The sequence below is a fragment of the Myiozetetes cayanensis genome, unplaced genomic scaffold (assembly GCF_022539395.1).
Source record: "Myiozetetes cayanensis isolate MyiCay16 unplaced genomic scaffold, myiCay2020 scf19, whole genome shotgun sequence".
In the NCBI taxonomy this organism is placed as follows: Eukaryota; Metazoa; Chordata; class Aves; order Passeriformes; family Tyrannidae; genus Myiozetetes; species Myiozetetes cayanensis.
The window spans coordinates 2,600,558-2,610,566 of record NW_026087400.1 but is presented as its reverse complement, the minus strand read 5'-3'; the positions used below and the strand labels follow the sequence as shown (position 1 = coordinate 2,610,566).

Genomic DNA, 10,009 nt, shown 5'->3' with positions numbered 1-10,009 from the left:
TGCCTCCACGGGGCTGATCCTGCAGGTCACCCCAGGGGGGATGCAGAGGGGGGTGACAGTCTTGGAGGGGGAGCCCACGAGCCCCCCCCCCTTCCCAAAGGCACCGTGGGCGGCCTGGACCCTGCGCCCCTCTCACCTGCCTGACCACCCTGCGCTCCTGCTCCCGGCGGGTGGGAGAGTTTGGTAGAGCAAAGGTTGGTCAAAGCTGGAAGGCAGAAGCTGAGGCAGGAGGAGGGTCAAGGGATGGGACAGAGTTTGCAGCAAAGCGAGTCCTGAAGCACAAGAGCATTTGACTGTGTCACTGTGCTGGCCACTGGCCCTGGTGCCTGGTAAATGGAGCTCTGGGTGGGACCCCAACAGACCCGGGGAGGGGTTCCAGGGTGTGCAGCAGCCAGGGAGGGCACGGAGGGCGATGTGCCAGCCCAGGGCAGGGAGGTGACTGTGCCACCCACCTGTGTGCCCGGAGCAGGTGTGGCAGCCAGGGGATCTGTCATGTGTGTTTTGCAGCTGGGAGGGGTGGTGACACGGCAGCGCTGGTTTCAGTGCCTGCAGGGAGGGGTGAGCCGGCCGGTGACACCGGCCACGTCATCCTCACCCAGACGAGAGGCTGTGGGAGCAGCAGCACCGGGGCTGGGGGCAGCGGAGCTGAGGGGGCAGAACAGCACCTCCTGCCCCAGGCAAACAGGGATGAAACACCGGCAAGAAACTGGTGCTGAGGGGTGGGGAGTTCCCCAGGTGAGGCAAGGGACAGGCAGGGACAGGCAAGGAGCTGAGCAGGTGCATCCACAGAGTTTGGGGCAGGCAGGGAAGGGGTGCAAGACTGGGGACCGGTGGTGCTGGAGCGCTGCTGGGCCGTGGCACGTGGGGTGGTTTGCCAGGAAGGGTCCTGGGCCCAGCTGGAGGCTGCAGTCCCAGCCCACGCGGCAGCACATATGGGAAGTGTGTGCAGGAATGTTGTTTCTGTCTGGAGCCCTTGAGCAGGAGTGATGGGGCTCCAAGCCTCTGACGCAAGAGCTGCTCCCTGTGCCCTGCCCTGCTCTTGTGCCAAGCATCCCCATGCTCTGGTCCTGTGCTAAGCATCCCCATGCTCAGGTCACCATGCACACCACAGGCCGGGTCAGCCTGTGCTGGGTGCCAGCTCTGCTCCCTGGGCACCGAGTGCTGCAGAGCCCATGGCACAGGAGCAGGGATGGGCTCAGGGCACCGGGCCTGGCAGCTGCTTGGCCTGGCTGGGAACACACACTGGCGCCCTGCCTGCCGGCTGGGGGGTATGGCTGTGCCACGGCAGCCGTGGCACTGACTCTCCCTGGCAGGTCCAACTGCTCCCTTCCTTCTGCACAGGTTGTGTTCCCCCACAACCGGCTCTTGGTCTGCCTGACCCGCTGCTGTCTCACCCGCACAAGATGCTGACTCTCTCCCACCCCACTTCCCCTTGCCACCGCGCTCCTGCCCGGCCCCTCACGCTGGTAGAGTGCCCGATGCCATCCACACACCTGGGTCTGTCCTTTGCTCCTGTGCCCCCCTGAGCCCTGCCCAGGGTGCCAGGTGGGAGGCAGTGACTGCAGTGACTGTGGCAGCCTCGTGTCCCCCCACCCCCAGCTCCTCAGTTCTCCAACACCTTTGTCACCCTGGTGCACCCTGTGGCTGTGGCTGTTCAACCTCTTCCCTGGCCAGCTGGTGCCATGTTCCCTCCCTGGCTAATCCCCCTCCTGCTTGCCTGCACAAGAGGAATAAAGCTGGGGAGGGTCCAGGCTCTGGCTCCATACAATCTCCCCAGTTCTCACTGCTGGCCCAACCAGCAATTCCCAAGACCTGCAGCCACACAGAGATGTCACTGTGTCCTGTCAGCCCTGGGCAGGGATCCAGGCAGGCAACCAGCCCCCTGCGGGGTCCCAGACCAGTTTTCCCACAGAGGGTCTTCATGAGGGTGGCTGTGAGTAAGGGCGTGGGAAGGGGCTGTGGTGGCTGTTCCTTCCCCTTTTGGGAGCAGCGGTGGTGACAGGCACCCTCGTGGCCCGGGCAGTGTCTGGGATGGAGGATGTCCGCGTGGTTTTTTCCATCTCACTTGTCTTTTCGGAGGTCCTGGGAGTAAACAGGGCCACAGGCGGCCCAGGATGGGCACAGCTCCTGGGGTCCCTGCCAGCCACAGCCCTCCCCTGCCTGTGGCACCACCCCAGCTCACCGCTGCCCTCCTCTCCCGCCATCCACAGCATCCCTCCACACGTGCTAAGGGAACTGTGCCTTGCCCAGGCTCACAAGCCGAGCTGGCCCAGGCAGCCTCGCGTGGGGCTCATGCCAGCAGTGCCAAGCCCATCCCGTGGAGTTCCCTGCCTGGTATGGAGGCTGCCAGCACTGCCAGACACGGGGGTTTCCCTGCTGCCCTGGCCCTGCTCCCTGCCGAGCCTCCAGAGAGTCACCAGAAAATCCCCCGGGATGGTGCCAGGAGGAAGCTGGTGAGCAGGACCGTGAGTCAGTGGGAGCGGCCAGGCCGAGGGCAGAGCTGTGGTCAGCAACCCCCCACTGGGGCTCCCACTGCCCCAGGGCTGGCCAGGATGGGGTGCACTGGCTCTTGGCTCCCCCTGCCATCGCTTGCTCCCCTCCCAACCCCCTTCTTGCCAGTGCTGCTCTGTGGTGCTGGGCCGTGGCTCTGCCCGTGGGATGCCACAGGCACTGTGGTGTGCTGTGGGGGTGCCGTGGCGGTGTGCCCACGCTGGGGGAGCTGTGGCTCCTGCGTGTGGTGGAAATGAGGGATGGGAACCGCATGAGAAAGGCCCAGGGATCTGCCACAGCGCTGGGGAGGACAGAGCCGGATCTGACCCTCTGCCTGCATCCGGGAGCTGGCATCAAATGTCGCCTTTCCTGAGCTGCCCTGGGGGTTCTTTAGCACCCAGCTCCATCAACAGCTCTGTGCTGTGGGCTGAGATCCTGGCAGCCTGGAGAGTGGGGGATGTGGAGCAGTGCCTGCTCCCCACATGCCTCAGGATCCATCAGCTGCAGCAGGTTATTGGAGCACTGCAACAGAGCCCCCTCCTTGCCTCGGCCAGGCAGGAAGCACAGGGAGCCGCTGCCTCCTGCCTGGCAAAGAGCTGGGCCAAGCACAGGGGCAAGGGGGGCAGGCTGGAGGGGGCAATGGGAGGACGATTTAGGAGGCTGTGGGGGTCCCTGGGCTGTGTCCCATTGTGGGGGATGCTAGGCTGGATGTGTTTCTCACACTGGGTATAGGATGGTGGCTGCTTGTGGAGCAACATCCTGCGCCAGGGAACAGGGGCTGCTCTTGCAGGACTGTGGTGGGGAGTGAGGCAACCCCCTGATTTCTCACTGTTGCTTCCTCCCAGCAGGGCTCACACTACTGGGAGCTCCCTGTGCCTGGCCAGCCATGACCCTGAGCTGCATCCTGCCGGCACTGGGCACCTGGCAGGTGATACTGCCCCAGGGATGATCCCTCCCTTGGACATGTGCCCTCTGCAAGGGCACAGGGAGTGTGGCTCCCTCCTCTCACCATCCCCAGCTGTGCTGGGCGCCAACATAACCTGCTTGTCCTCTGGCTGGGCCAGGAACTGATGGTTCAGCTCAGCCAGAGCTGGGGTGATAGGGGAGCGGGTGGCTGCTGGGACACACTCTGGGGCTGTTGGGACCTGGGAGGACATGTACCAACAGGATTGGGGGGAACAGGAAGATCCTCCTGACAAAGCCAGCTGAGGAGCCCCTGGGGCCCTGTGAGCCTGGGTTAGTGAGAGCTGGGGCAGGGGATCCATCCTGGGACCTGTGTCTCAGGCAGCGTTGCTGGGCTGCAGCAGCCCTCCCTCCCCCCCGCTGACGCTGCGCCTTCTCCTCTGCCATCTGTTTTCCCCTCGCTCCTCATCCCTGTTTGCTTTCCCCTTCACCACTCCTGTTCCCACAAGCGTCGGCACTTTGGGAGAAGCAGGAAAACACCATCCCATGGCAAGGTCTGTGCTGTGCTGGGTGGGAATCTGAGTCAGCAGCACCCTGCAGAGCAGAACAGGGAGGATAGGGCACCCCCATGTCCCATGGCACCAGGCGGATTGTCCCTGTGCCCAGAGCTGCTCTTGGGCAGGCACTGCCCCTGGTCCTCTGGGGCTCTGCCACTCGGCTGTTGGCCTGTGGACTTAGAGGTACCATGGGGAGAGGAGCCATGGGGATCTCCAGTGCTGGAAACACTCTGGCCCACTGGGGCGATGCAGCCACGGTGAGGACATGGGGGGATGGATGCAGTGTCCTGGTGGGGGTCCAAGCTCCCAGCTCTTGGGCTCAGGCAGGGGTTCTGCTGTTGGTTCTGCCCCCATGCCCACATAGAACCCCACGGGTCTGTCTCTGGCACCATCAGCCCTTGGCCAGCCAAGCTCAGTGTCAGCCAGTCTGATGACCCAGCTGCAGAGTCCTGAGCACCTGGCCAGCCCCCAGTGACCCCCTGCTGTCCCCACAGCCACCACGGTCTTGGGGCCAGCAGGGCAGTGCCCTGTGCAGGGCAGCCCTAGGGTGGCTGTGCTATGCTGTGCCATGACCCAGTCACTGCCCAGCCACCCTCCCACGATCCTGTCCTTGCGTGGCTGCAGGATGCAGTGTGTTTGGTAAACAAGGTGATGAAACAGTTAAGGCAGCGATCGGAGGAGCCTGAGTCTGTGTTTCGTCACCGTGGGAAGGGAGTGAATCGGCGCTGAGGGGTCTGAGGGTGACTCATTGCCCTCCTGGCCCATAAATAGGAGCGGGGAGCCCGGCATCACCCAGAGCAGACAGCGGGGACCAGCACAGCCAGAGCCCTCCTGCCACCCACACACCATGGCACTCTTCCTCCTGACCCCGCTGGCCGTGGGGCTGCTGGCTGTCTCCTGCTATGCCGCCCCTCTCCAGGGCAAGCCGCAGGCAGTTGTCACCTTCCCGGGGGATCTGGTCAGCACCCTGCCGGATCTGCAGCTGGCAGAGGTGAGGGGAGCGTGGCCCCATGGTCCCCTCCCAGCACCCAGGCTCTCAAGGGGCTCCCCGGGTGGCAGCGAGGGGATGCAGGCAGAGCCTGAGAGCTGTCTACCTGCTTGAGCTCTGGGAATTGCCCAGGCTGGGATGGGTGCCTGAGGCTGCCGGAGCTCGCTCACCCTCGGGCTGCCTTTGCTCCCCAGCGCTACCTGCTGCAGTTTGGCTACACCACGGAGGCGGAGGCGAAGACCGGCAGCAGGCAAGTGTCCCTGGGAAAAGCACTGCGCAAGATGCAGAAGCAGCTGGGCCTGGAAGAGACGGGGGAGCTGGATGCTGCCACTCTGGAGGCCATGCGAGCTCCCCGCTGTGGTGTCCCTGACGTGGGAACCTTCCTCACCTTTGAGGGGGACCTCAAGTGGGACCACATGGACCTGACGTACCGGTGAGTCTGCCCTGGAGATGAACCCTTCTGCCCGCAGGGCGATGGTCCCAGGGGGATGGAGACAGCCTGAGGAAGCAGGTGGGCAGCAGCCTCTGTTCAACCCTCGTCTGGGCTTGGTGCTGCTGGCACAGCTGGGTCTTGGCGCTGTAGGGGCCAAGCTGGTGCAGAGGCAGCATCTGCTCCCTGATGTCTGGGAGAGCATCTGAGCCCCGCACTGAGGGTGGTGGTGGCTGCTTTGCCCAGCCATGCCAGTGCTGCTGTCCCCTCCCGGGGTGGGGGCACATTCCTGCCCAGAGCAGGGTCACTCCTGCATGAGGAGGGGACCTGGCAGCACTGATCCACTGCATCCCTGGCAGGGTGATAAACTACTCCCCCGACCTGGACCATGCCGTGATCGATGACGCCTTCAAACGGGCGTTCCAAGTGTGGAGCGATGTGACCCCCCTCACCTTCACCCAGATATACAGTGGCGAGGCAGACATCATGATCATGTTTGGCAGCCAAGGTGATGTCCCGTGGGCAGGCAGGGAATGAGGAGGGGGCCGGTGACACATCCCTCCTTGTCCCACATCTCCTTGCAGAGGGCCCCTCTGCCCCCACATGTGCTGGCAGGGCTCGGGGGTCTGTGTGCACACCAGGGGCATGGGGGCTCCTCTGGCAAGGCCAGCTCTGAGGGTGCTTTTCCCTGCAGAGCACGGGGACGGATACCCCTTCGATGGCAAGGACGGGCTCCTGGCCCATGCTTTTCCCCCGGGCAAAGGCATCCAGGGTGATGCCCACTTTGATGATGACGAGTTCTGGACGCTGGGAACCGGCTTAGGTAAGGACAGGGAATGGTGGGTTGGGGGGTCTGATGGCACCAGCCCCAGGCCTGGCATTGAGCTGCCTCTCTCTGCGCAGTGGTGAAGACCCGTCACGGGAATGCCAACGGTGCCGAATGCCACTTCCCCTTCATCTTCGAGGGCCAGTCCTACTCCCGGTGCACCACAGAGGGACGCAAGGATGGGCTGCCCTGGTGTGCCACCACCGCCAACTATGACCGGGACAAGAAATACGGCTTCTGCCCCAGCGAGCGTGAGTAGCAGTTTGGCCACAGCCCCTGCCCAGCCCCGCAGTGCCCGGGGCCCTCCTCACTCCCCTTGCCCCACAGTCCTCTACACCAACGGTGGCAACAGTGATGGGGCTCCCTGTGTCTTCCCCTTCGTCTTTGACGGCACCTCCTACGATACCTGCACCACGGACGGGCGCTCCGACGGCTACCGCTGGTGTGCCACCACCGCCAACTTCGACCAGGACAAGAAATACGGCTTCTGCCCCAACCGAGGTGCCAGCGGGATGTGGGGGGAAGGAGGGCACGCAGGGGGTGGGCACGTGGGGGATCGCAGGGCTGTCAGGGTGGCCGCAGCCAGCCCCACTGACACTGCACTGCAGACACGGCGGTGATCGGCGGCAACTCCCAGGGGGACCCCTGTGTCTTCCCCTTCACCTTCCTGGGGCAGTCCTACAGCTCCTGCACCAGCCAGGGCCGGCAGGATGGCAAGCTCTGGTGTGCCACCACCAGCAACTATGACACCGACAAGAAGTGGGGCTTCTGCCCTGACAGAGGTACCGTCCCTCATGCCTGTGCTGCCCTTTTTGCCCCCCAGACCCACACCGTGCACTGCACTCACTGTGGGGCCCGTGGTCTCTGGATAGCATGTCCTGTCCCAATGAGCCCCACTGGACACTGAGGCCAGTGCTTTCCCCCAGGTTACAGCATCTTCCTGGTGGCTGCCCATGAGTTCGGGCACTCGCTGGGGCTGGACCACTCCAGCGTGCGCGAGGCCCTGATGTACCCCATGTACAGCTACATCCAGGACTTCCAGCTGCACCCTGATGACGTCCAGGGCATCCAGTACCTCTACGGTGAGCAGCTGTGCCACAGCTGGGCACAGTGTGGGGCCCACAGCACCAGGCTGGCCCCAGCCTCACACCCTCCCCTGTATTCGCTCAGGTCGTGGCTCTGGCCCTAAGCCCACTGCACCTGCCCCCACCGAGGAGCCCCAGCCCCTGCCCACGCAGGAACCCCAGCCAGTGCCCACAGAGGAGCCCCAGCCCCTCCCCACAGAGGCTGGCAGCACCTCCACCACTGAGGAGGAGGAGGAGGAGACGCCAGAGCCCACAGCTGGGCCCATTCCTGTGGACCCCAGCCGGGACGCCTGCATGGAGAGGAACTTTGACGCTATCACGGAGATTAACGGGGAGCTGTATTTCTTCAAGGATGGGTGAGCAGCAGCACCTGGCACCTCCTTCCCTGACCAGTGCAGGGGTGATGAATGGATGTGGGCGAGCAGGGGGCTGTGCTGGGGGTGTGAGGGGACACTGGGCTGTGCCAGACAGGGTTGATCAGGATGCCTAACCTTCCCCACCAGGAAATACTGGACCCACTCATCCTTCTGGAAATCAGGCATCCAGGGTGCCTTCTCTGTTGCTGACACCTGGCCCGGCCTCCCGGCCACCATTGATGCCGTTTTCCAGGACTTGCTCACCAAGAGAGTCTTCTTTTTCGCCGGTGAGCTCTGCCGCCGCCCCTCCTGGCCCCTCTGCCACAGTCAGCAGGGGTGCCCCCAGGACCAGCTGATACCTCCACTTATCTCCCACCGCAGGTCGGCAGTTCTGGGTGTTTTCTGGGAAGAGCATGCTGGGCCCCCGGGGGATCGAGAAGCTGGGTATAGGGAAGGAAGCCGGCCGCATCTCGGGGGCCCTGCAGCGGGGCCGCGGCAAAGTGCTGCTCTTCAGTGGGGAGAACTACTGGAGGTGAGAGGCACCAGAGAGCAGCAGTGCCTGCCCGTGCCCCTGGCAAGGGGCTGAGAGGGGGGTTCCTGGCAGCCCTGAGCACAGCTCTGCTCTCCCACAGGCTGGATGTGAAGGTCCAGAGGGTGGATAAGGGCTACCCTCGTGCCATCGACGACGTCTTCACTGGTGTCCCCCTTGACTCACACAACGTGTTCCTCTACCAAGGTGAGTGGAACCTGGTGGGTGGGTGCCACGTGGACACCCCCAGGCTGCCCCAAGACTCCTGTGGGCAGGGATTGCATTACCCTGGTACCGGACTCAGAGGGCTTGGGTGTGTGGGGAATGGCCTTGGAGTAGGGCATGCCGTCAGCTCCAGAGGGTCCTTGCAGTGGGCTGGCAGGTGGGGCAGCAAGGTGCAGGGTGCCAGGTGCCTCTGCTGCTTGGGCAGCCACTGAGATGGGTCCCTGCATGGCCAGCCCCCCTCTGACCCTCCATTCCCTCTGCCCCCATCCTTGCCCAGACAAGTACCACTTCTGCCGGGGCGACTTCTACTGGAGGATGACACCGCGCTACCAGGTGGACCGGGTGGGCTACATCAAGTATGACATCCTGCAGTGTCCCCAGCACTGAGGGCCCGACCAGCCGCTGGCTCAGCCAGCGCTGCTCCCTGCCCACCACACCCAACCCGTGGGCTCCCATCTCACAGGCTGAGCCCTGGGGGCCTCATGGCTGTGGGCAGCCCCAGATGAGGAGGGGGCTTCACCATCTCCCTGGCAGGAAGGGACAGGGGGTCCTGGGTTCACCTCTTGGGAGCTGCCCGGTCCAGGGAGCCCCAGATGGGGAGCAGGACTCTTGCCACAGCTGGCATCGTGCCGCCCCTACCAGCGCTGGCTCCACAGCACAGAGGCGTTTGCCTGGTGCAAACCGCAAATGGATTTGAGACAAATTTGTCTTTTTCCTGAGCCAGCGGTGCCAGGTCGGGCTGAGCCCCACTGGGAGCTGGCGCCTGGGGACGCACTGGGGCTGGACACAGGGGTCTGACCACTCCTGCCCGCTGCCCACTCCACCAACCGCCTGCTCTGCCAAACACCCGCCCATTTGTAATAAAGACAATTCTTTGGACACAGCCTCGAGTGCTCCATCAGCGGCTGCAGCCACGGTGCAGAGAAACCCCTCCTGCCGAGGGCATCGCCCTCCCCTGGGCTTGGGTGTGCCAGCACCTGTGGGGAAGGGGGCATTGGGTGGGGGGCTGCCACCAAGTCCCCCTGTGCTAAGGACTGTGGATCCCTGAGGGACACTGGGTCCCACCGGGGAGGATATCCGCTGGTCCCAGCACGACCCGCCACCAGTCCTATGCCAGGCACAGCCCCCTCTCAGGCCCCCCAGGCGGTGGCTCCGCATATCCCGCCCCCCGCTGCCCTCCCCTGCGCTCCGGCTTTGCACTGCGATGAGGAGAGGGCGGTTGCCACCGGCTGGGACACGGCGTATGGCCGGGGCACAGCGTGTGACCGGAGTACCCCCTGTAGCCGGGACCCCAGCGCGGGCTGGCCCCGCAGAAGCCCCCCGGCCCCGGCTTGTGTCTGCGCTGCCACAGAGCCTGGCGGCGGGGCCAGGGCCGGGGCCATGCCCGGGGTGCCCGGGTCCGCGGCAGGGTGGGGCGGCCGCAGCCCCAGGGCCGTAATTAGCTGTAATTAGTGGCCGAGTCTCCGGGCAGGGCGGGGGCAGAGCGTGGTCCCGTCCCTTCCCTTCCCGTCCCGTTGGGGCACGGTCCCAAGCACCCCCAGTTCTGCGGCTGCTGCGGGACCGACCGGGCGCGGCGGAGCGGAGCGGACCCGTCCCGTCGAGTCGGACCGGGCCGGGTAG

General features: G+C 64.7%; 1 protein-coding gene across 1 annotated transcript; it reads left to right on the top strand.

Moving 5' to 3' along the window:
* Positions 1-4,671: 4,671 nt before the first annotated feature.
* On the top strand, positions 4,672-9,268 carry MMP9 (matrix metallopeptidase 9). Its single transcript, XM_050314003.1, has 13 exons — positions 4,672-4,941; positions 5,133-5,371; positions 5,728-5,876; positions 6,063-6,191; positions 6,272-6,445; positions 6,522-6,695; positions 6,803-6,976; positions 7,121-7,276; positions 7,365-7,635; positions 7,783-7,922; positions 8,017-8,167; positions 8,268-8,371; positions 8,667-9,268. Exons 1-13 carry the CDS (start codon positions 4,798-4,800, stop codon positions 8,774-8,776), a joined length of 2,115 nt encoding a protein of 704 aa, XP_050169960.1. The 5' UTR covers positions 4,672-4,797; the 3' UTR covers positions 8,777-9,268.
* The last annotated feature ends 741 nt before the right edge of the window (positions 9,269-10,009 follow it).

Bases quoted from the DNA above. Each gene is read 5' to 3' on its own strand.
- MMP9 (XM_050314003.1), top strand. From the start codon at position 4,798: ATGGCACTCTTCCTCCTGACCCCGCTGGCCGTGGGGCTGCTGGCTGTC. The intron at 5,372-5,727 runs GTGAGTCTGCCC...CATCCCTGGCAG, and splicing joins CACATGGACCTGACGTACCG to GGTGATAAACTACTCCCCCG. The intron at 7,277-7,364 runs GTGAGCAGCTGT...GTATTCGCTCAG, and splicing joins GGGCATCCAGTACCTCTACG to GTCGTGGCTCTGGCCCTAAG.